The 24,553-nt window shown below is 37.9% G+C and overlaps 13 protein-coding genes across 13 annotated transcripts; 7 read left to right on the forward strand and 6 right to left on the reverse strand.

Annotated features, from left to right (window-relative positions):
• Window positions 1-50: 50 nt before the first annotated feature.
• KLLA0_C06908g (phosphoglycerate mutase) lies at window positions 51-737 on the reverse strand (the record flags this gene model as incomplete). Its single annotated transcript, XM_452506.1, has 1 exon — window positions 51-737. One exon carries the CDS (start codon window positions 735-737, stop codon window positions 51-53), a length of 687 nt encoding a protein of 228 aa, XP_452506.1.
• A 304-nt stretch (window positions 738-1,041) lies between these two features.
• MRE11 (MRX complex nuclease subunit) lies at window positions 1,042-3,126 on the forward strand (the record flags this gene model as incomplete). The annotated part of the gene is made up of 1 exon (XM_452507.1): window positions 1,042-3,126. The coding sequence occupies one exon, from the start codon at window positions 1,042-1,044 to the stop codon at window positions 3,124-3,126; it is 2,085 nt and encodes a 694-aa protein (XP_452507.1).
• Window positions 3,127-3,490: 364 nt separating this feature from the next.
• PLP2 (Plp2p) lies at window positions 3,491-4,348 on the forward strand (the record flags this gene model as incomplete). The annotated part of the gene is made up of 1 exon (XM_452508.1): window positions 3,491-4,348. One exon carries the CDS (start codon window positions 3,491-3,493, stop codon window positions 4,346-4,348), a length of 858 nt encoding a protein of 285 aa, XP_452508.1.
• A 161-nt stretch (window positions 4,349-4,509) lies between these two features.
• On the reverse strand, window positions 4,510-5,850 carry UBP8 (ubiquitin-specific protease UBP8; the record flags this gene model as incomplete). Its single annotated transcript, XM_452509.1, has 1 exon — window positions 4,510-5,850. The coding sequence occupies one exon, from the start codon at window positions 5,848-5,850 to the stop codon at window positions 4,510-4,512; it is 1,341 nt and encodes a 446-aa protein (XP_452509.1).
• A 745-nt stretch (window positions 5,851-6,595) lies between these two features.
• Window positions 6,596-7,252, forward strand: KLLA0_C06996g (alpha/beta hydrolase; the record flags this gene model as incomplete). The annotated part of the gene is made up of 1 exon (XM_452510.1): window positions 6,596-7,252. The coding sequence occupies one exon, from the start codon at window positions 6,596-6,598 to the stop codon at window positions 7,250-7,252; it is 657 nt and encodes a 218-aa protein (XP_452510.1).
• Window positions 7,253-7,549: 297 nt separating this feature from the next.
• Window positions 7,550-8,335, forward strand: KLLA0_C07018g (alpha/beta hydrolase; the record flags this gene model as incomplete). Its single annotated transcript, XM_452511.1, has 1 exon — window positions 7,550-8,335. The coding sequence occupies one exon, from the start codon at window positions 7,550-7,552 to the stop codon at window positions 8,333-8,335; it is 786 nt and encodes a 261-aa protein (XP_452511.1).
• Window positions 8,336-8,808: 473 nt separating this feature from the next.
• Window positions 8,809-10,356, forward strand: FMP42 (Fmp42p; the record flags this gene model as incomplete). The annotated part of the gene is made up of 1 exon (XM_452512.1): window positions 8,809-10,356. One exon carries the CDS (start codon window positions 8,809-8,811, stop codon window positions 10,354-10,356), a length of 1,548 nt encoding a protein of 515 aa, XP_452512.1.
• A 409-nt stretch (window positions 10,357-10,765) lies between these two features.
• Window positions 10,766-11,734, forward strand: RFM1 (Rfm1p; the record flags this gene model as incomplete). The annotated part of the gene is made up of 1 exon (XM_452513.1): window positions 10,766-11,734. The coding sequence occupies one exon, from the start codon at window positions 10,766-10,768 to the stop codon at window positions 11,732-11,734; it is 969 nt and encodes a 322-aa protein (XP_452513.1).
• Window positions 11,735-11,807: 73 nt separating this feature from the next.
• On the reverse strand, window positions 11,808-13,145 carry ERG8 (phosphomevalonate kinase; the record flags this gene model as incomplete). The annotated part of the gene is made up of 1 exon (XM_452514.1): window positions 11,808-13,145. One exon carries the CDS (start codon window positions 13,143-13,145, stop codon window positions 11,808-11,810), a length of 1,338 nt encoding a protein of 445 aa, XP_452514.1.
• Window positions 13,146-13,387: 242 nt separating this feature from the next.
• Window positions 13,388-17,674, reverse strand: ESC1 (Esc1p; the record flags this gene model as incomplete). The annotated part of the gene is made up of 1 exon (XM_452515.1): window positions 13,388-17,674. The coding sequence occupies one exon, from the start codon at window positions 17,672-17,674 to the stop codon at window positions 13,388-13,390; it is 4,287 nt and encodes a 1,428-aa protein (XP_452515.1).
• A 216-nt stretch (window positions 17,675-17,890) lies between these two features.
• TRS130 (transport protein particle complex II subunit TRS130) lies at window positions 17,891-21,091 on the forward strand (the record flags this gene model as incomplete). The annotated part of the gene is made up of 1 exon (XM_452516.1): window positions 17,891-21,091. One exon carries the CDS (start codon window positions 17,891-17,893, stop codon window positions 21,089-21,091), a length of 3,201 nt encoding a protein of 1,066 aa, XP_452516.1.
• A 32-nt stretch (window positions 21,092-21,123) lies between these two features.
• HEM4 (uroporphyrinogen-III synthase HEM4) lies at window positions 21,124-21,906 on the reverse strand (the record flags this gene model as incomplete). The annotated part of the gene is made up of 1 exon (XM_452517.1): window positions 21,124-21,906. One exon carries the CDS (start codon window positions 21,904-21,906, stop codon window positions 21,124-21,126), a length of 783 nt encoding a protein of 260 aa, XP_452517.1.
• Window positions 21,907-22,330: 424 nt separating this feature from the next.
• On the reverse strand, window positions 22,331-23,905 carry GUA1 (GMP synthase (glutamine-hydrolyzing); the record flags this gene model as incomplete). The annotated part of the gene is made up of 1 exon (XM_452518.1): window positions 22,331-23,905. One exon carries the CDS (start codon window positions 23,903-23,905, stop codon window positions 22,331-22,333), a length of 1,575 nt encoding a protein of 524 aa, XP_452518.1.
• Window positions 23,906-24,553: the final 648 nt, after the last annotated feature.

The raw sequence follows: 24,553 nt of genomic DNA on the forward strand, positions 1-24,553 counted from the left end.
CAAAAGTATTATCATTGAGACAAAGGTTTCTCGCAATGATAATATTTTTTTTATCTTAGCTGTAAGTCGCTGACGATAAACTCTCCGGATCCCAAATGCTGGGTATTACCGACTCGTCTTACCACATATGCTTTTTCATTCTTGATGTAGTCAATAATCGTGACGGAGGTATTGAAAACAATGATTTTATGGACATTGAGCTCCTTATAATCGAGTAGCTTTAATAGTTGTCTAATGCTGCCACCATGACTGACTATACCAATATTTTTGCTCGATTTATTTTCACTTACAATGTTTTCTAATACATTAGATAACCTTTGCTGGAACTCCTCCGCTGGTTCACCGAAGTCTCTAAAAGTTGGTTTTCCCATCGAATCAGCATATTCTTCAGCGTCCTTGAGGTACATTCCTTCTATAACCCCCATGCATCTTTCTCTAAGTTTATCAGTAGTAACCAATTTAGTTGGGGTGTTGAAATGTTCAAGAGCTGTGTTGATGGTTTGTTGGCAACGTTTCAAATCACTACTGTATATTTTATCAAATTTCAAATGTCTATCATTAGCCAAATATTCCCCCAGTTTGGATGCTTGATCCTGTCCTGTTTCGTTCAGCTCGGTGTCCATATGACCTTGCAATATCTTCTTCAAATTTTCTTCAGTTTGACCATGTCTAATGACAAACAGACGTAGCACGTTTTTATCGTTATTTGACTCATAGTACGGTATATCAGCGGTCATTTTCGTCGATATATTTTAGAATGTTTATTTCAAGTAGGTACGGTTTGAGCTTGCTGTATTTCTATTCTTTTGATTCTTTGGCTTGTCATCACGTTAGTTGTAATTATTGTCTTAAACTTTGAACATCATTTTGATATTTATCAGGAAAGCTAAGCAATTATAGAAATTGGTAGATGTACAGCAACATAAGGAACGATGATTCAGTGCATACGACTTGTTGATCAAAAGTCAGTTGAAAATCGTGGTGTAGTGATCTAGTTGCGGAGAGCTTCACTTTTTACGCTGCAGACGCCCCTTTACATTTATGGAAGAACTCAATTCTTTACCAGCGGTTGATACGATTCGTATATTGATCACGACAGACAACCATGTTGGATATAACGAAAATGACACTATTACAGGTGATGATTCTTGGCAAACATTCCATGAGATAATGTCAATGGCCAAGGATTATAATGTTGATATGGTAATACAAGGCGGGGACTTGTTTCATGTTAATAAACCCTCTAAGAAATCGATGTATCAAGTTATTAAATCGTTAAGGACCTACTGTATGGGGGATAAGCCATGCGAGCTAGAGCTACTCAGCGACCCAGCAGAATGCTTCAGATTTAGTGATTTCCCGAACGTGAACTATGAGGATCCAAACTTGAATATATCGATCCCAATGTTTAGCATTTCTGGAAATCATGATGATGCATCAGGAGATGGTTTGTTAAGTCCAATGGACATTCTACAGGTCAGTGGCCTCGTAAATCACTTCGGTAAAGTGCCGGAAACAGACAATATTGAAATAACTCCGTTATTACTTAAGAAGGGAAATACCCGATTGGCGTTGTATGGTCTCGCTAGTGTTAGGGATGAAAGACTATTTAGGACTTTTAAAGAGGGTAAAGTAAGATTCAACGTACCAGAGTCACAGGACGATGATTGGTTCAATTTAATGTGCGTTCATCAGAATCATACTGGTCATACAAACACTGCATTTTTACCAGAGACATTTCTTCCTGACTTCCTCAATCTTGTAATCTGGGGTCATGAGCATGAATGTATACCACATCTTGTTCACAATCCAATCAAGGGGTTCGACATATTACAAGCTGGCTCGAGTGTAGCTACATCCTTGTGTGATGCTGAAACTAAACCCAAACATGTTTTTTTGTTAGAAATATCGAAAGGCTCGAAACCCTCACTAGTACCAATTCCGTTGAAGACAGTTCGGCCATTCATTATGAAAGATATATCTTTGAGAGATTTCCCCCAGTTAAAACCTCTTGATAAAGATTCAATCAATGAGTTTCTTTATAGTAAGATCGAGGAAATGATTAAAGAGGCATTAGAAAAAGATACAAATATAACTGCGTCTGAAGTGGACACGGAAGGTGTTTTACCTCTAGTGAGGCTTAGAGTTAATTATAGTGGTGACATTGGCTCACAAGTCGATTACCAGGTTGAAAATCCCAGAAGATTCAGCAACAGATTTGTGGGAAGGGTCGCAAATGCTAATAATGTCGTTCAATTCTACAAAAAGAAAACCCCTTCGGCTTCCACCAGAAAGAAAATAAAATTCGACCCATCTGACACAGCTCTGTTAAGCGAACAAGAAGATGGTGATCTACAGGTGCAAACATTAGTTAATGACTTTTTGAACAAGATGAAACTCTCTCTTTTACCTGAACTTGGTTTGAATGAAGCTATCCGTCAATTTGTCGATAAGGATGACAAAAACGCATTGAAACTGTTCATTGACACTGAGATTTCTCACGAAGTGGATATCTTAGCACAAAACAAGGATGTGGTGAACACAGAAGATGTAACTAATTTGAAACGACTCTTAAAGGAAGTAAAGAGCACAAATAATACAACTACCACAAATTCGTATACCTCCAGCAGATCCAAAACATCAAAAATATTGCCTTCACTAAGTATAGTACATTCCGAAGATGACGAAAACTACAGCCACTCTGATGACTCAATGGCAACCAATGAGACCAGAAAGAAAAATATGCGTTCCAGAAAAACTGCAGATACAGCAAGCAATAATGGATTGCCGGCACCCAGAAGAACAAGAAGTGTCAGAAAGCGAACTCATGTAGATTCGGATAATGAAATTGATTCCTCTCAGAGTGAAGTAGATGAAGACAAAAGTGCTAAAAATGTGGAAAGTAATGGCAGTGATGATGTTGAATTCCTAGATGAACCTACTTCGCCAACAATCCGGAAGATAGCAAGTGACGAAAACGAGGAACTAGCAAAGAGTGCTACAAGAAATAAATCCACAACCAAATCGAGGCAACAAGCTAAGGCAAAAAGTAACCAGAGGTCAAAAAGCACACGCACCCCTAAAACTGATGCCCTTAGCGAATTGTTGGCAAGAAGGTCCAAATGATCAATTCATGAGAAAGACAATAAAAGTATTGTACGTGTATCAATATAATATTCACAACATTTTAATTCGCATTTAAGCACTTCATAAGCCATTAAATAAAATACCAGTTTGCTGTATGCATCATTCATGTGAATTTTGGCTCTCTGTATATCTGACAACACCGACATTTTCTTCCAATTGTTTAGTTTATGCCAGAGCCACTCTCCAGACAAAATTGTGAATGGTGTCTATTTTTTTTTTTTAAGTTTTAAATTTATAATAGCATGAAGGCATCAGTATTTCATACTAAACTGAGCCAACCGGTGAGAATAAACCTACACATAAGATTACTTGACAGCTTCTGCAGCACCACAATCTAACCATAATGCAAAATGAGCCTATGTTTCAAGTGCAAGTCGATGAGACAGAAGATACCGAGTGGAACGATATCTTAAGAGCTCACGGTGTAATTCCAGAAAGACCACCATCACCAACTGCGCAGCTAGAAGAAGCGTTAGAAGAAGCATTGGCAAAGCAACATGAAAATAGACTAGACGGCAAGGATCTATCAGATTTGGAGGATTTGGAAGATGAAGAAGATGAGGAATTTCTACAATTTTATAAACAGAAACGTCTCAATGAGATCAAGAAATTACAGGAAAAGGCAAAATTTGGTTCAGTATATCCAATCAGCAAACCTGATTACAACAGAGAGATCACAGAATGCAGTAAAGGCACTAAAAAATCACAATATGTTGATGATGGTTCTTCAGAGTTTGAAGGAGGGGTTTATGTGTTTGTTCATTTAACTTGTCAAGCCAAACTTGAAAGTAGGTTATTATCTAGTATCTTTGAGAAAGCAGCAGCCAAATTCCCCCAAATCAAATTCGTGGAAATTCCTGGTAATAGAGCAATAGAGAATTATCCAGATAACAACTGTCCGACTTTGATTGTTTATTACAAAGGTGATGTCGTAAAACATTTGGTTACACTACTCGAACTTGGTGGAAAAGATACTAAATTGGAAGATTTTGAAAGACTTATGGTTGATATTGGTGCAGTAGACGAGAAAGATGGTAGATTGCTAATGAACCACGAAGATGATTATACTAAACAAGAAAAGAAACAGAGATACGGTCATAACAGTATAAGATCAGGTATCAAAGGCAAATTTAATGTTGGTGTTGGTAGAAATGGCCGCAACGGTGCAGATGATGATGATGATGATGATTTCTTCGATTAGATAGAATACTATATATATATGGGTCTGTATATTGAAAAAAAAGATATAAAGGCAATAATAACACGTCGATTGGTGTGATGTTATTTGGGTTTCTTTTCTGACATATATATACGGAAGCCACCTAGTAAACCAATTTAGGAGTTTTTCTTCTTTTAACATATTCAACGAATAATGTAGAAAAGTAGATATGCTTGTTGTTCCAATACTTGCTCTTCCGTTACTGAAGTGACAACAGAATCATTGAATTTAAACCATTGTCCATCTTCAGTTTTACTCACCGTGGTATAATGACCTTGATCAACCGTCCCCTGATGGGAGACTACATTTAGTAGATCATATGCAATATTAGGAATATATTCATCTTCAATCTGGAATAAATGGGGTTTTAGATTTAAATGCAATGGAAACTGTACTCTATCATTTAATTTTGCGCTTTGACCGTTGAGTTGATGTTCGAATCTTTTCAACTGTATAACTAATACGTTAGGAGCCTTATGCAACGTTAACTGTTTCACCACACCCTGGTTCTGTTTACAGCTTTGGCATTCGTAGTGAAAATCGGTTAATGTTTCCTCTCTTTGGAAGTGATCTAAGCAATCTTCTAATTTAGGGTTATTTTTGATCTCTAAGGAAAGGTCCATGATTGGATCTATTGTGGTCTTTGAGAATCCACACTGAGAACACTGTAAAGTGTTTTTAAGATATCCTTGGAAGATTCGATGCGTGATACATTGACAATCAGGGGCCTTTGACGATCCGAATACTCGTGCATGATCCGTATGCAGTTGGTTCAATAAGAACTGCCAGTACTCATGTGCATCCTGTTGTGACGAGCCAACAAGATGATGATTGATATGCCATGATGCAGATAAAAGGTTTACAAAGCCTTTGCTAACGGAGGAAGACTTCCCTGTCCCAGGTCCATTCCCGTAAAAGTCACAAGCAATTTCATCCAATGCACAAGAGACGCACTTGGTTCCTGATTTAATGTCACAATTGTTGCAATGCTTATGAGATAACAGGTCCTCGACAAAGTATGGATTATGTATGATGGTTTGAATGATACTACTCATGAAACAGGTGGATCCCATGTTCACCAAACCTTGTAATCCATCTCTGTGTAAGCTAGCTGGTAGCTCGGTCTTTTCCATTACAGTATCCCATTGGCTAGCCGGAATTTCAGCGACCAGATCAGCCATGAAATCACCACATCTGAAACAGAACACTAGACCATTTGATGAATTAACCCCAAAGATGTGTCCCAATTTTTGAGAATGATCCAAGAAATGGTTGTTATTCCAGCACCCGCAAAATCCGCATTGCAAGCAAATGAAAGTCGATCCACAGCTAATTTCACCACAATCCATACATCTCATGGTTCTCATAGTTCTATTCTTGAAGTCTGCGTGGCGAAGCAGATATCGTACCGTTTCGCATTCTTTCAACACTGCGTCACCAAGCTTTTGGTTAGAAACCACTTGATTCATATGCGGACAAACCATAACTAATAAAAAAAATTTTGGCCAAGCACACGCACGAGCACTGAGAAATTTCAGAAAAATATCTAGCTGAAGTTCCCTGCTCGAGCTAGAGGATGACTAAGGCACAAAGACTTTGCTCCGTTTCCCCAAAAATTGTAACTGAATCTGATTACTAGATCATCATCTGTTAGAGTGCGAATTTCATATAATGAAAAGTTAAACAGAAAAAACTTGATCCAGAATCAAGCAAAAAAATGAAAAAGCGAAAAATAAAAGGAAGAAATGATACATAAGTAAACGGTAGATAGTATATACTTGTGGGAGCTCAGTGTGGTCATATACAGACTACTATCAGCCGGGGTGTTTGTAACCATACAGGCAAATGAGTGGAGGTGTCTACAGGATCTCTTATATATTATTAGTTTTATTTTTTATGAGTATCAAAATTAGCATGTATCCCGTAGTCATCCTTATGTAGTCATTTTGTACTCTTTCTCTCGAGAGGTACCTGGAAAAACCAGCTGCGTACGAAGATTTCTAGGAGATAATCCGATTCGCAGAGAAAGAGAGAGAGGGAGAGGGAGCTCATCGCAAGGAAAATTTAAAAAAAAAAAAAGTTCATCAACGTTTTCCAATTCTGTTCCAGTATTCTGAAGGGGAGTAGTATATGGGTAGGTATTTATGTCCGGTTTCTATTATTAGTGGATTTGGATTTAACACCGCTTCAGGCTGTGAGGTAGATAAACAGTTCTAGGGTTTTTAAAAAATGTCTAAGAAAGTATTGATGTTGCATGGGCTTGCCCAGTCTGGTCCTTATTTTGAATCGAAAACGAAAGGTTTTCGTCGGGTCTTAGAACCACTTGGATATGAGTTCTTCTACCCTACAGCACCAATTAATTTATCACCAGCAGATCTTCCTAGCGATGTTGCAGATATCGGCGCTGCTTCTGGGGATGACTATCACGCGTGGCTTCAACCGGATCCGTTGCATGGGGAGTACAGATTGCCCGACGTGACTTTGAAATTCTTGAAAGAGTACGTTGTCGAAAATGGACCATTTGATGGTATCTGTGGGTTTAGTCAAGGTGCAGGTGTCACTGGATATTTGATGACGGATTTCAATAACCTTTTAGGCCTCACGGAGGAACAACAGCCTGCTATTAAATTTTTCATTGCATTCTCCGGATTTAGGTTCAGACCTGAGATTTATCAAGAGCAGTACATCCAACATCCTATCACTGTAAGGTCATTGCATGTTCAAGGTCAGTTAGATACCGTTACGGAATCATCCCAGGTGAAAGGATTGTATACCTCATGTAAAGAAGGAACGAGTACGTTTTTAGAACATTCTGGTGGTCATTTTGTGCCTAATTCGAAGGGTTTTGTATTGAAGATCGCTGACTGGTTACAAAACTCTGAATAGAAAAATAGTTTCCACCAGCTTCATTTGCATGATAAAATGATGATAGATTCTAACGTCTCCATTGACCTGTATTTATGAATCCTTTTTTTTTTTTTTCATTGTCTGCCCTTCCGCTCTAACTAAGGCTGTAGTTTTCAATATGAAAAGTTGATCTTTACAGCACTTCGAACAAAAAGTTACCTGCAACCGTATACATGCAATGAACACAAATATAGCTTATTACATAACTCAGTGCATCTTTAAAGTAGACCATTCTGCATTTGGAATCACAGAACGTTACGAACATCAATTTGCAAAATGAGCACCTCCAAGAAAGTGTTGATGTTACATGGATACTCCCAATCCGATGTCATATTCAGAGCTAAGACAGCAGGGATGAGGAAACAGCTACAGAAAAAGGGATATGAACTCATCTACCCCTGTGGACCTTACAAGCTTCATTCCAAAGACTTCAATGATTCAGAAGTGGACTTGAGAGATTCAGAGAAATCTACTGGCATGTATGGCTGGTTCTTGAAGGATCCAGAAACTCATAGCTACACGCTAGAACCAGAACTGTTAGAATATCTGGCACAATATATTAAAGAAAACGGTCCCTTTGATGGAATTGGTGGATTCAGTCAAGGTGCTGGACTAGCAGGGTATCTATCCACTGATTTATGGTCCATTCTGCCGCTAAACAAGGAGGAACAACCGCCTTTCAAATTCGCTATGTACTTCTCCGGTTTCAAATTCGAACCAGAACAGTTCCAAGCTCCGTACGAGACACATCCAATCCAATTAAAAACTCTACATATTGTGGGGGAACTAGATTCCCTCGTTACTGAAGAAAGGTCAATGAAGTTGTTCGAAGCGTGTGATCCTTCAACACGCACTATGGTAAAGCATTCCGGTGGTCACTACATTCCTAATACTAAACCGTTTATCAATATGATTTTGAGTTGGCTGCATGCACAAGCAGATGAAAATTTAAGGGAACTTTCGGGTTCTGAAGAATCTGCTATGAAAAACACCGTTAACAACTCCGATCCACAATTGGACGATGATTTATTAGATATGATTGACTCTTTCGGTAAGATCTAGGCCCAATTCTTTGCCTTGTATATTCTTCACTACATATTTTGTTAAATAAGAAGATAAAGAAAATGTTCTAGTAACTAGAGCTAGCTCCTAATATTTGAAGAAGGAATATTACCTAACTTTTCGTATTCTCCCGTAATGAGAATTACATTTCTCTTATCATTTCCCTTTATCAACTGAAAAACCCTTGAATGGCAGATGATATCAACATAAATTTTTTTAGAAAAATACATATTTGGGTCTCATTCTGGTTATCAATATAAAACTAGTGCCAGAAGAGATGTTTTTCTACCTTGGCATGTAGTAAATATAAAAAGGAGTCTTCAATTATGATTGTAGAAAACCAATTATTTTGAGTTAGAACCTGATCCACGTCCTCAAAGTCTACCAATTCTTTACTCTTATTGCTTCTTTCGAAACAGGCAGATAGATTAAGAAAGACCAAAACCTAATCTAAATACTTTCTGTCATAAATCATGAGAAGTAGTCTCATTGGATGTTTTGATATTCGTATCATACAACTGCTTTGTGCAGTAACATGGTGTTTACTATCTGCAGGGTTGATATTTGGATTTGCTGCTCTAAAGCCAGTTCTTATCGCTCAGCATGTGTACGAAGACTTGTGTTACATCAACGTTGCAGAGGACCCTGTCGTTGAACTTCCATGTACAAAACAAGATTTGAGATTGAATAAAATGTTTGCTGTTGGTGCTGTAGTTACCAACATTGCTGCCTTGCCTGTAGGTTGGGTTTTGGATAATTACGGTCCAAGAATATGTGGTATTGTGGGAGCTCTCTTCCTATTTTCAGGTTCTTTCATCTATATTTCGGCAAAACATATCTCTTTCCTGGATCCATATTTAACAGGCTACATTTCTCTCGCAATTGGTGGACCGTTTGTGTTCATATCCTCATTCCAATTGGCTAATACCTTTCCCAAATACTCTGGTTCTATTCTTGCTGTTATTACTGGTGCTTTCGATTCTTCGTCCGCTTTGTTCTTATTCTACCGAATCTACTATGAGAAGGTAGATCCTGATTTCAACTTGAAAAAATTCTTTACACTATATTTGGTAGTTCCAGTATTTATTGTACTGTGCCAACTGTTTATCATGCCATTCGAGTCATATAAAACTCTAGGTGCTGTTCACAAATTGGAAGTTGAAGGACTTGATGAAGATGGTAATCTTCCAGAGGGCCAAGATGCGTCCATGGTGATACCTGATGCAGATGAATGTTCATCCTTGTTATCCGGAACAGGTCCACAGATTCAGCCAGTTCTTTCTCATGGATCGAGAAGGAAGTCTGTGTTGGAGAACTACGTCGAAGCCAGACTAGAAAAAAGAACCAGAGGGATTTTCGGTGTCTTGCATGAGAAATCCGCTTTAGAGCAGATCAAATCCTATTGGTTTATTTTAATGCTCCTTTTCACGATTGTCACCATGTTGAGAATAAATTATTTCGTTGCAACTGTCAGATCACAAGAAGAGTATTTACTCCGTGATTCTAAACTCGCTGCATTAATGAACTCGATATTTGACGTAGCTCTACCATTACTTGGTATATTATCCATTCCTATAATCGGGATAATTCTAGATAATCTAGAGACATACTCTGTCCTTTTGCTTGTGTGTGGACTTTCTGTATTTATTGGCATTATGGGGTTAATACCATCATTTTATCCGAATTTGCTAGGCATATTACTGCTAGTTGCATTCAGGCCCTTCTATTATACCGTTGTTTCAGACTACTGTTCTAAAATATTTGGATTTGAAACCTTCGGAGTTGTCTATGGCTCAATGATTTGTGTGTCAGGGTGTCTGAATTTCTTCCAAACCTATTTGGACAAACTGACACATACTACCTTCGATATGAATCCTACCCCAGTGAACGTTGGTTTATTGGCCACGACAGTTGTAATTTCGGTGGCACTTTTGGGTTACATTAGAACACAGTCAAAAAGGAGAGCTACACTGATAGATGATGCCCTCAAGTCACCTGTTGCTACCTACAATTCTACATAGAACTTTTCTTTATATTTGTTACTTCTAGTCTGAGTTTATGAGATAGATAACCTAGTAGTTTTAAAACAATCCCTTTTACAACAACACATTCAACCTAAAATATTATTTGCAAATATTGATCGGAATATGACTACCTCGGTCACAGTTGGATGTATGTTCTCAATTTGGCTTCCTCCTGAATCACAGTTATAGGGCGTTCAGTGCTTCTTTTCAAACGCATCCAGTGACAATCAAATAAAAAAAAAAATTGACGTTACACAGTACTTTGAAACATTCATAATGAGAAGAGTGAAATGATGAATTATATACTTGCAAGGAGTATTAAAACTGTATAAAGTAGAGCAATTTAGTGAGTTGTTTCCGTAAAGAATCTGTGACCGAAAGATCGAAAGAAATATTAGAAAGGACGATGGTAAGCTCTCCAATCGTTCTTTCACCTTTCACACCAAACACTATTGGAAACGGCAGAGATGATTCAGTGGATAAAGACGGTCCTTACACTGAACCAGTGGTAGATCCGATTAATGGTACATACACTGTAGATCAAGGACAGGCTTCGAATGAAATTGTCTATTGGAAAGATGCGAAGTCAACTCCGGTGGTCGGCTTTGGGAAGCACATCAACCAGATCAAAGAGAGAAGACAGAAAGTTTATGATGTATTAAAACAACTCGAAAGGGAGATCAAGCCAAGAGAGTTCGAATCATACGCTGAATATTACCTCATTAAAACATTCAAAGTAGGCAAATCAGCGAGTGGAAAAGTTAATGTGGATGGATTACGTAGTAGAGGTAGTGGTGGGCCGTATCGAAGGTTGAAAAGGTCTTCTCAACGCACAAATACATCGAGCTCACGTAATGAATCCAAGTCATCAAGTGATAGCTCCATAGAAGGAGATCATGCCGCATCGGACTCAGATCCTGGCCTGGCTGCGAAGGAAAGTGATACTGATTATAAACCAAGTAATCCTTGGAAAATTAACAGGGACATCACAACAGCTTCAATAATAGAGGAAAACAAATCAGGACCTATTAGAAGATCAAGTCGGTTGACAAGGAAAGAAAGGGAGAAGCAATTGAATAGGAAGAAGCAGGAAGGTAAAGAAGGGGTGATCGACAATGCCACGGAATCTCTACCTGATTCTTCATCTGCTGTAATTCAACACTTATATGAGAATTTGATTACCAAAGTCCAAGAGCCGGCAAGGAGGTCAGATTGGCTTTTACCACCGAAACAGAGATATATACCTGAGAAGAACCAACCTGTTAAACACGAACCTGAGCAGATAAAAATTAATGAACTTGCCAGGAATCTTCGCATCAAGAAGATACTTTCAAGGTTCGATGGTGGCCTTGCCGGAGTAAGAACAGGCATGTAGAAATTTTTCATTTTAAATTTAGCTTACAATTATAAATGCTTGTAATTTTAAGTACTTTATTAAATAGTTTAGGTTAGTTCAAATTTTGGTAAGTACTAGGTTTTTCCTCAATGATTCCCAAATCTTGCTGATTTAAATCTAACCATGTAACGTTTCTGAAGGTAGGATCATTCTTTGTTTCATTCGCTATATTGCAACTGTCTGTTGTAATCAAACAAATAGCATCATATCCTCCAGCACCTGGTACAACTCCGGTTAACACTCCCGGCAAACTGATTGCAGCATTTAAAAGATGTGTTTGGACTTCAGGTTCAATATCGGCACCTGATTGTTCCGTAATGAGTCTGAAGTGTTCTCTAATGGTATGAACGGAATGAACTATTTTCTGCAGTAGTGGGTGTGTCTTTCTTCCTTTATCATTAATGGTTTCAATCAAGGCTTCATATTCCGAAGTGCTTTGGTCACATAGGGCAGTAAGTTCACGCAAGGATTCGACAAATTCTGTGTTCGCTTGGTCTATGGCCTTATAAATTTTAAAAGCGGCTTGACCGTTACCATTATACCATTCATTGACTTTTGCTACGAGTTTTGTTGTCTCCGATCCATTATTAACATCACCCATTATTAGCCTCAATCTTGGAGGGAGAGACACTCTAGAGGCCTTTATTTTCCAATCGGTTTCATCAATCAAAGAAACTAAAGCGAAATGGTATGCTGACGATAATGGTGATGGTAATTGCTCGATGAGTACGGGATCAAATCTGTTGTAAGTGATGGTTCCGTACACTGCTGCAGCAACATCAAAGCCACTACCTATTTTACCTTGTGCCTGACAATGTGCCACTTGAGACAAATTGTGAATTAATCTCATATCATCCTTTGATGAAACATCAAGATTTTGTTTGAAGCAGGAAACCAATGCCGTGACTAAAACAGTAACCAATCCCGCTGAAGACCCCAACCCAGTTTTGGGGACTTCAGTGATAGATTTACTATGAAAAAGGAAAGATTTCACACCGTTACTTCTCAGTTTTGTTCCCGCCTGGGAATGATAGCCAGCATCCGAGTAAATATCGATCACTATGTTTCCTTGTAGTTTTAAATCGGGTTGAAAGTAGTTGAAGACTGTTGATAAAACCTTTTCGATGAAGGGATTCTTGTTTTCTTGCAATTCTTGTGGGCTGTAATTGGAGCTTGAATCCATCTTATACTGCCACTCGTCGTCATTAAACTGAGTACTTCTGACTTTAACAGTTATTGATGATGACGATGATGGACCAATTAATTCGTCTTGCTTGACAACAGCATGCATTCTTGACGATAGCGCCACGACATAAGATCCATATTCTGGTTTCAAAACTAAATAACCGCCTGCTAGAAGGGCTTTACCTGGAGCACTAAAAGATCGCATGCCTTCAATATCTCATATAAGCTTTTGCAATTGGTTTTTACAATCCTTGGGATGCTTTCTCTTTCAGTGTGTGAGTGTTAGCTTCTCTATCGCTGGCCACCATTGCATACGATTTAACCAAGTGAGTTGAAGTGATGAATTTTATTACCCGGAAAACATAACATTATACCAATATAGCACTATATAATATCATCATAAAGATTGCCTTTTGAGGCGTGATGGTTATAGTTATATTGTCACAATCATCGCTTTTTCGATTTAGATCTCAAGTTTCGAGCAACTGAAGTGATTTTGCGAGCTTGTTTTCTTTTCTTGCTTCTTTTACGCTTTGAAGGTTTTGGACTGCTGTTCTCTGTGGCGCGTGGTCTTTTTTTCACCGGTGTTCTCTGCTGAGGTGTTTCTGCTTTTTCAATAGTGACTGGAATATCAGCTGCGTCTGACTCTTCATTTTCGATTTCAATTGGAATCGAGCCTGCTCGGGTAGATGTTTCTAGTTTTTGACCAGGAGACGTAATAGGATTTGCGTCGCTTGGAGCCAAGTGAAGTTCAGTGGTATCATCGATGATAACTGAGGTCGGAGTTGTATCAACGTCTTCATCCGGAGTGTCCTTGGGTAGATCCATGCCTCCATAATGTTTAATTTTGTCCGTTGTTTTATTAATCATTTCTAGTGTTTGTAGTGCTTCGGCATCATGCAATTCATTTGATTCTTTAACTGAGTGAACTTCCTCCGAAACATAAGACTCTTCCCCAGAGTGATTTTCAGATTTGTTTTCTTCATGGTCCTGATTGTGTTCAGGTTCAGAAGGCGCGCTGTTATTCTCAGAATGATTCGAATTAGCTGAGTCCGAATCTGATTCTGTTAAAATCGGATCCACTAAACTTGCAAATTCTGTCGCTGCATCTCCAATAGACCTCACGCCTTCTGCCAATTTATTAAGCATTTTCAAAGGTGAAGCTAATATCCTTTTACCTAGTGTTGGTTCTGGCGAAGGTGATTTCAGTGAATCTTGAGTGGATGAAATTTCACTTTGGTATAACAAGCTTGATGAAGGTTTGTTTACTTTCCCATCAGAGAGATCATGGTTTGTTGCTACAACTACATCACCGCTGACAGCGAGGGAAGGCTCATCCGAATTAAAATCTGCATGAAGTTCGTATGCATTTTCCTTCGATGACGAAGATATTACAGAAGGGCTTCCTTGGTACCCAGAGTTCAAAAGGTCATTTTCGTTATTCGGATACCCCATTTGCCCAGTTTCAGATATATCAGGCACTGAAGTCACAGATGGGTGGTATGGTATCTGATCTGACGCAGTAGCAGAATTGTGAGGAATATTTAACGTAATGTCTGTATTGGAAATTGATAGCTGAATGTTTGATTGTTGCAGTTCATTTTTCGATTCATTTTCATTAACTTCAATGGATAACTCATCTGCTTGCAGATCAAGGCTTTCTTCATCAGTAAAGTGGAGGATTTTTTGAGTTTCAGCGTTAATTTTTTGCTCAACTGCTAACTCTTCCAGCTCCACAGTTCGATGCACTGGTTCAGGCGATTCTCTGAACGAAACTTCAGGTTCAGTAGTAATCTTTTCAATTTCACTATTATTAATATCTTCGGTTATTATTTCTTCTATTTCGATGTAACTTGTGGTGCGAACGCGTACCCGCATGTCAGCTGGTTCCATTACAATAGGCTCGGCTAATTCCTCTTGCGTCGGATCCTCCATTAAGGATTCTACGTACTCACTCAATTCAGTAGATCTCTTGGCTTGTGCAGTATCTTCGAAGGGAGATGCAGCTTCATGTACCTCCGTGCGGTGAACAAGGAGTGGAATTCTTATTACAGGTTTATCATCAGGAAGCGCTTCGGATGCCAGTAGTTCCGACTCATGTTCACGGCTAGAATTTGACAAATCATGATCTGAAATTGCCTTTGAGGGCTCCAATGGTTTAGGATAAGTTACGTGAGACGTTGATCCAGCTTTCTCGTGAGAGTCGGTACCGTCTGAATTGTTCGGCAGGTTATTAGTTGTTGTCTGACTAGAGTTCAGGTTGAATAACGGAATGTTATGATGCTGAGAAGGCTTTTGGAAGAGTGTGGAGTTCAAATTGTTTTCCAGTTTTCTTCTTCTACTATTTTTGATAGAAGCATCGCCTGAAACTTTCTCAGATTGGTTAACTCGTACGGGACTAGTAGTTAAGCGAATCGTTTCCTTATCGATGAACAACGGAATATTTGGTTTATTTTCATTTATTGAATGATCGATAGTCATACTACTATGTCCAGCTTTCTTTTCCGGAGAGACTTGGACATTCTTAGACGCGAAGAAATCACTAGAAATAGGAAAGCTATGCTTAATGTCAAGGGCATCATGAAAAATGTCATCTGAAGGACTTTCAGAACTCACATTGTAGGTTTGAAAATCTTCTGATGCTTCCTCAACTGTCCCTTTCATATTTTCGGCGTTTAGTTCATGATCAAAGGGGTGTTCAACTTGCTGGGAACACGTTGGGTTTTGTGTTACGTCGGATGCAGGATCATCCAAAGTATTTAATAATAAATCATGAAGAAAATCTGTTTTATCAGTGTCTTCATTGTAATCTAAGTGGAAAGGGTCTGAAGCAAATACTGACTGATATTCAGAATTCTCTTCTGTTTGGTGCGCATTGGCATTATTTTGAGGGTTATCATCTTCTGAGAACGAATCAGAAAAAGTCAAACAATATCTCGGTTCAGATTGACCAACATTTCGTTCTTGTCGTTCAACACTAGTTGCTTCTTTTGTTACCATGCATGGTTCTTTAGGCTCAGCGAAAACTTCCTTTTCCGTCTTAGAAAGCGTTGTTTGAGGTAAATCTATGGCATTTGAAGCAAAGTCAATATCTTGTACTGAAGTTTCGGACAGTTCCTCAGAATTTCCAGAACCAGTAGTATTTACATTGTTTTCGGAATATTCTACATTTTTGGGAACGGACCTCTCATGTAATGTTTTCAAAATCAAAGAATGATCGTTGTCCGTAATTAAACCGTAACCATTATTATTCGTATCCAATTGATAGCTATACTCCCCCAGTTCACCGATACCATCGGATCTCAATTCATGTGTGTTAGTTGCTGATAATTGGGTAATATCTTCCTCATCTGTTATGATTTCAGGAGCTTCTGAGCTTGTCTGATATTCTTTATTGATGACCTTTTCTGTTTCGTCTTCATATGCTTCTTCAGCTTCATCCTTATTGTATGACTCCTCAGAATATATGTCTTTGTCAGAAACATCATCAACAGATTGATCACTGTCTGTCGCATGGGAGTTAAGTTGTGCGATCGCCTGATTAGCTATACTAAATTCGTCTGACAAGCTCGATATTTGTTGAGATATTTCACCATCATCAAAATCTTCTATTTCGGATGATTGATCCTGCATCAGATCAGATTCTTGATCAGAAGGCAGTTCCTCTTCGGATTTCCCATTGGTTTTACTTTCATCGTAGTTTGACGCAAGAGCATCATTGGTAAGCTTTTCGTCATCAGTGCTATAATATTCTGGGGAACCTTCGGATTCCTCAAGGTTATCCTTATCATTGAGAGTTTGATGTGAGAAAATTCCGGAAGGCTTGGATTCTCTGATATCAGAGGACTGATAATCTGAAAGCATCACGTCTTCTTCATGTTCTATGTTGTCTTCAGAATTGTTATCGGAGAGAAAGTCATTATCTTCAAGTTCAACACCAGCCATAGAAGTGTCACGAGGAGTAACTGAATCAGTTGTCTTATTACCAGGTTTCTGAGCATAGGCTTGCATGAACGTTTGTTTCAACCTTGGTGTTGATGCAATATTTTCAGATAAATCATTGTCGCTATATTCATTGAAGAGATCATCATCCTCGTCGTCACTAGGTTCCGCTTGCTCTATTATACTTTCAGAATGAGAAGAGTCACGTCTTTCAGATAAGTTGATTGAATCTCCTTCTGAATATTCTGAAGTTTGTCCCTGAAGTATAGACACCGAAGCATTCTTATTCATTGTGTGAATATTCTCAGATCCCTCATTGTCGCTCAAAATAACGATAGAATCCTCAGATTCTAGACAGGAGTCTGCTTCATCTTTCATCTGTATACCATCAGATACGCGAACACCCTTGGAGTCGGTTTGATCCATGGGTTTCATGTTGTCTTCCATTATTTCATTAACATATTGTAATCTGAGTTGTTCATTACGCAATTCGGATTCTAACTCATTCCGTAACAATGTCTCTTCTTTTGACACTGATTTTAATAATTTCTTACCTTTTTCTATGAGCGACTCAACCATTGAGACGGTAGCATTGGTATCATGAGATAGCAGTCTTCTCTTAAAGTCATCTTGGTCTTTCCGTCTATAGGCAGTCAGTTGGTGAGTTGCATTGGATTGCTTCTGTTTGGTCAATTGTACTCTTCTTTTGCTACTGAAAGGCGAAGCAAAACGCCGGAAGCTCTTACTAGCTCCATTCTTTCCAAAACGCAAAGAATTGGAATTTTCATGCATTATATATCAAACACTAGCAGTTGGCTTGTTATGTTACGTACTTTCTTCATCTAAATTCCTTGTATGTTCCTCTAAAACCTTAACTCTTTATATTGAATTTTCCTTGTCTTATATTCTAAAAGTGTAAAATCAACCTTGGACATGGTGGGTTCGACTAGCTAAAAAAACAGCTTAACCTACGGGTACCATTTTACAACAGCAAGTAAACTGGTGGGTATGAGCCTGCAGACTACTATTGGAATGATTCCTAGGGTTCAAGTAAGCTATTTTGATCCTTTTCATGTGTTTGACGGGTTACGAAATGAAATAGAACAACGGCTACCGTTGACTAACTTACACTGGAAATCAAAGGGGGGAGCACTTAAGACAATTTCGTCGCTAAATGTAAAATTTATCTCTTCTACTGGTGAAGAAAACTCAGATGATTTAGTCTTGAAACCATTCATCAATTGTGTTGTTATTTCATGTGAGTCCGTTGAAGAATATAGGTCCAAAATTAGGCCGTTGATTAAGAATTGGCTTCCTTCACAAGGTGATCTTTACTGCGCTAATATAGTAGTTCTTCATTCAAATAAAGAGGTTTTGGATTCGAACATCTTCAAATCTGTATCATTAATAGAGAAGTTCAATAAGGATTTCCCATCACTGAAAACTTTGGAGACCAAAACTGTATACAGATCTAATGACGAAAGAGAAACATTTTGGAATGGTCTAATAAACAAACTAAAACATTATTTATTAGAAGTGTTTGAGAACAGAATAGAATCATACTCAAGTGCTTTACAGAGAGAAATAAGTCCTTCTAAAGCTGTAGTACTGCATGAAAATTCACTAAAGATGTACTTGAGTTTCCAATTGATTGAGGAAGCTAGCACTGAAATTAGCAGATTGGATGAACTGTTAAATAACCATGAAACTTTTTTGTTGATTGCTGGTGATCTAAGAACACCTCTATTTAACCAAGAAGAATTTGCTATTAACTCTATCAGTACACTCATTTCAAAGGATAAAATTACATATTTTGGGGTTCAAAAATGTATATTACAGGCTGAACTTGAACTCTATATGGTCAGCTCAAATGCTAATAATTCTGAAAGGAAATTAAATGCAGCGTTTCATAAATTTCTGTCGAGATTACATGTTTCTTTTCATTCTGATAAAAGATGGCTTCAATTCAAGTATTCCGCATACGATGAATTTATCAACTTGACAACCTTTGACGATATTAAATCTGATACCTGGAAATTGGTACTATGTGACATGAAGAATGAGCAGAGAGAATGCTGGATACAATTGGCTTGTTCAAGAATGGGATATAAAATTCCTTTGAAAGACTTCAGGAAAGAAGTTACGCCTGAGGTCAATCCGTCAATGGAGGAATCCTTCAGAACTCTTGGGGTATTCTACGAAAATATAATACAGAAAACAAAAGATTTGCTAAAAGAGTATTCCTCATTCACCTCCAAAAGACAAAGAGTTATGGACTGGTTATCAATTGAAATTGCGTTTCTATACTTTGAACAAGGCGACTACAGCAATTGTATGTTAATCTTACAATCGTCTTATGATTTTTATATGGAGTCAGGCTGGTCAGTTATTGGTAGTTGGCTTTTAGAGTACTATATTGAATGCATTAAGAATTGTCCCAACATTACAGAAATTGACGTAGATGGCGATCTTGTTCCTAAATCAATAGTTTTGAGTAACTCATACCTAAACTTATTGACATCAAATAGTAAGAATCCAAGAAAATGGTGGATAGAATTTTTGAATAATAATATTGAAAATAATGACAATTTGATTTACCCTTTAGACAACTTGTTTTTGGTTGAAATCACTCGTAAAGTTTTCCCTGTAAAACCAAATTCCTACGGTATCGATATCTCTTTTAGTAAAAATTTCAAGCTGGATGATATTAACATCTCATCAATAACTTTGTTGATGAAAAATTACGAGGATGAATTTTTGCCTTTTAAAATAGCTGATGTTATCTTGAATAATGACAACTGTATCTATACCCTCATTTCGAATTCTGTTCTCTGGTCTACCTTTGAGTTGGTAGCATTAGAAGTTGTAATCGGAAGTACTGTCTTCAAGAAAGAATTTGACTCCTTTGAGACTGAAGATAGCTTGAAGCTACAACCTTGCCAATCATTTGATGCATTTAAGGTAACGATAGAAAAGTCAATCGAACACATTTGTGGAAAAACTTATCTGAGGCTTAAATTCGAGAACAAAGAGGATATAGACGAGTTCACGTTTAGTATACATTCAACAGACCAAGATGATATATGTTTTGAAGGTAATGACAGTTCCGTTACAGTTGCATCATTTGGGACATTCAGGGTTCCGTTCGAAAGGAAATCTGCTTTGACTACCAGTTTTTTCATTAAGACAGTGTTATCATTTTCAAAAGGCAATGAACAATATATTGAAAAGTCTGTCCATGAAATTGATTACAACTTACCCTTAGATGTGTCTGTTGATGATGTGTACTTGAATGATAGATTAGTGTTTGATTTTTCTTTAAAATCCTTTGCAAATGAAGCTATACTAATATTCGGTACAGGATTAGAAACAGAAAATACAGAGACATACTCAATTTCCGAAGCTGAATCATTTGCAGAACCTGTTCTAATGAATCCTGCTGTGAAGACTCCATACCATGTGTATTTTCAGATATTGAATAAGCAAGGCTTGTTTTCCCCCGTTGATAAATTCAGATTTTCCGTTAAATACCTTAGAGTACAGCAGTACTTTGGAGAGCTTGTGCAAAAGATAATACCTCCTAAAGAACAAAACATTGTTGACTACAACTACTGGCAAAATTATATTGTTCCAAACTTGAAGCTTAGTGATAAAGCATTCGAAAGCTCAAGAAAGGTAGCCATAATACTAGAGGAACCGAATATTTTAGAGTCACTTGAATTGATCGGAAGTTCTGCCTTTAAGGTGCAAATAAAATCAATTTTGAAAAAGCTGAAGTCAGGCATCCCAATTGATGAATTACCTCAGTTCAAAACAGCTAGTATGTTGCACGAACTGGTTTTACCTGTAAATATCCCCACCCTGTCGTTGTTCTATTCGGTACATTTTAGACAGATAGACACCAACAAGGAGCTAAAAGCTGGTGTTCCTTCTTCATTTAAAATTGAAATCACCAATTTATCAGGTACTTGGGACTTGCAAGAGTCCCAAGAAAATGCGATATTAACTATAGCTAATAACTCGGATTGGATAATTGGAGGGAAGAGACGATTTGAACTTGATACGAAGAGAATCGATGCCACCGTTAATCTTATACCATTAAGAAGAGGGTATTTGAATTATCCCTCGATTGAACTTACTGGACTTAACGGTGAACGTACTGGTCAAATGGATTACCTTGCTTCGAACGATAAACTATTGATATTTTGAGGAATCACAAATATTTATACAATTTATAGATATTATTTGTAATTATTAATCGCATTAAATAATGATACTGGTTCCGGTTTGTTGCTGACTACATCTGGTACTAAACCTTTTTCTAAGAGGTACTGTTTCGTTGTAGGACCTATGCTAGCAAATTTATAACCAGGACGTTCTTTTAAGAAACTGATAATTTCTTCTGTGCCTTGTGGGCTAAAAAAGACAACCCAAGTGTTATTACGATCAGTACTTACATTATCTCCATTGCTTTCACAACTGGCAACAAAAGTTCCAATGTTATCCTCCAGGTTTTCCGTTCGATAGGTAACAACCTCGTTCACTTTGTACCCATGTGAGTTTAATCTATTAGGGATGACATCTCTTCTAATTTCGCCTACCAGAAACAAGAAATGATCAATCGATTCGTTGATATGGGATTGCAAAATTAAATCTGCAAGCAGAGCACCGTTGCCCACCTCAACACCACCTCTAATACACAAAAATCCCGATTTCTTTAGAAATGCTGAGGTGGCAGGACCCACAGTATAAATCGTTTTTTGTTTTAAGATATTTTGTTCATCGGGGGTCAATTGGGGGAGTATCGATTCGTTCAAACACTCTACAGTTCGTTGAGATGTAATGATAATGTATTTCAAACTTAGCAGATATTGTCTGTTTTTGAATAGCTGAAGTGCTTCTTCCGGCAGATGGAAATGGCGAATTAACGGTACAAATATCGGCAGAAACCCGTTCGCTGCAAATTTTTGTTCATATGGATCACTTGGAACAGTTTTATTCTTTAAAAGAATCACTTTACTCATTTCGGACTGACTGTACAGATTAAATTCGTAGCTAATTGATTATTCTCATGTTCACTTGTGGCTGATACTACCACGCAGTGTTTGTTTGAAGTTTCACGACTGGAACACTTTTAAACATTTTTCAAAGTTCCGAGTTTTCTTACATTCGTTCATTTGTCTGTTATAGGTGAAGAGGAAGATAAAGAGCATTAAAACAAACTAAAGTGCTTGGATTTTATATCAGTATTTATCGTATATTACTTATGATATCTGATTAATTAACATACTACATGTCTTATAGTAATATATATTATACATTTTTAGTTGAGAATGAATAAAAGGACTCTACAGGGACAACCATTGGAAAGAATAATACGACAGAAAACATATTTTGTTACCAAGGTATTGCATTAACAAAGACGTGAGAAATTTGCTTCTGATATGCTTATTCCCACTCGACGGTAGCTGGAGGCTTTGATGTGATATCGTAAGTAACCCTGGCAACACCATCAACTTCGTTGACAATTCTAGAAGCGACCTTTTTTAGGAAGGAGTGTTCGAATGGATACCAATCAGCAGTCATGAAATCAGTGGTTTCGATGGCTCTCAATGCAATGACTTGTTCATAAGTTCTTTGATCACCCATAACACCGACAGACTTGACTGGTAACAAACAAGCAAAGGCTTGTGAAATGTTGTTGTAGAGACCAGCCTTTCTGATTTCTTCGATGTAAATATAGTCAGCCTTTCTAGCAATGGCCACTTGTTCTCTAGTAACTTCGCCAAGGACACGGATAGCAATACCTGGACCTGGGAAAGGATGTCTCCATACCAATTCATGAGAGATACCCAAAAGTTCACCCAATTCTCTGACTTCATCCTTGAACAATTCTCTCAATGGTTCAATCAATTTTAATTTCATGTTCTCCAACAAACCACCGACGTTATGGTGGGTCTTGATAGTTTGAGAAGGACCCTTGAAAGAAATGGATTCTATGACATCAGGGTACAAAGTACCTTGTAACAAGAATTCGATTTCCTTACCGTTCTTAGGTTGGATCTTTGCAGCTTCCCTTTCGAAGACGTGGATAAAAGTGTTACCGATGATCTTTCTCTTCTTTTCTGGGTCAGTGACACCTTTCAATTTGTCCAAGAATTCATCGGAAGCATCGACAACAGTCAAGTTGATACCTAAACCTTCACCCAAAGTCTTTTTGACAGTAGCAGCTTCGTTCAATCTTAACACACCGTTGTCGACCATAATGGCATGGAATCTATCACCAATTGCTCTGTCCATCAATTTGGCAGCAACAGTAGAGTCGACACCACCAGATACAGCACCAATAACTTCAGCATCCGGACCAACTAATTCTCTGATTCTGTTGATTTCAGTGTCGATGAAGTTTTCCATGTTCCAGCTTTGACTAGCCTTACAGATATCAACAGCAAAGTTTCTCAACAAAGTCTTACCTTGAGTGGAGTGAGTGACTTCTGGATGGAATTGAATACCGTAGATTTGCTTGTCTTCATTAGCGATACCACAGAATGGAGAGTTTTCAGAGGTAGCAGTGATCTTGAAACCAGCTGGCAAGTTGTGAACTTTATCGTGATGAGACATCCAAACGGTAGAGTGGTCGACATTAGCAAATAATGGACAGCTCTTGTCTTCAACGCGCAAAGTAGCTGGGCCATATTCTCTCTTTTCACCACGACCAACTTCGGTATTGTTAATCCAGGCAATTTCTTGCAAACCGTAACAGATACCTAGAATTGGAACACCCAAATCGAAAATAGCCTTGTCAACGTGAGGAGCATCCTTCTCGTAGACAGAATATGGACCACCAGAAAGAATGACACCCTTAGGTTTCCAGTGCAAATCGGCAATCTTTTGAGTACATGGAAGCATTTCGGCGTACACATTGAACTCTCTCAATCTTCTGGTAATCAAATGAGAGTACTGAGAACCGAAATCCAACACCAAGATGGTGTCAAACACGTTGGACACTTCAACAGGAGACATATTTAATTGATTGGGGTATGAGTTAGGTTGGTAATTTGCTAAAGTAGAAACCTTGGACTATGGACCGTTAACACTCCAGCGATAGGAACTAAGTTGACCGATGTACTGAAACTAAGATTAAGAATACTATTAAAATATACAAAAGAATTCCCACCAACCTAAGAAGATGCGAAAGCAATAAAGAAAAATAGATTAAGAACAAGCTTCTCTTAATTGATCAACTCTGCTTGCCAGTAGGATAAGTTATTCGAACTTGAAGAGAAAAAATATCAATGAAATATATACAATATGAGAAAAAAAGAAAAAGAAAAGAAAATGTATACATTACATACCATTCATACATAAACACGACTATGCCTGATTAATAGTGTTGAATAATTTCTTCATACAGTTCAGCCAAACAATGGTTTCTTCAGCTTAACCTCAGCTCTTAATGACCATACCTGGACCTGTGTCAGTTGTAACTCTTCTCAATCCCTATCTCATCTCATCTCATCTCATCTCATCTCATCTCATCGTATCTCAGCGCTCAGTGTACAATTTTATGAAAATTTCTTTTCCAATATCAGTGCTGCCCAATTTTCGCTTACTTCAACTTGAGAAATGAAGTCAAAACAAACAATCAAGATAACGGAGGATATTGGTTTG

The sequence above is a fragment of the Kluyveromyces lactis genome, assembly GCF_000002515.2.
Source record: "Kluyveromyces lactis strain NRRL Y-1140 chromosome C complete sequence".
Classification (NCBI taxonomy): domain Eukaryota; kingdom Fungi; phylum Ascomycota; class Saccharomycetes; order Saccharomycetales; family Saccharomycetaceae; genus Kluyveromyces; species Kluyveromyces lactis.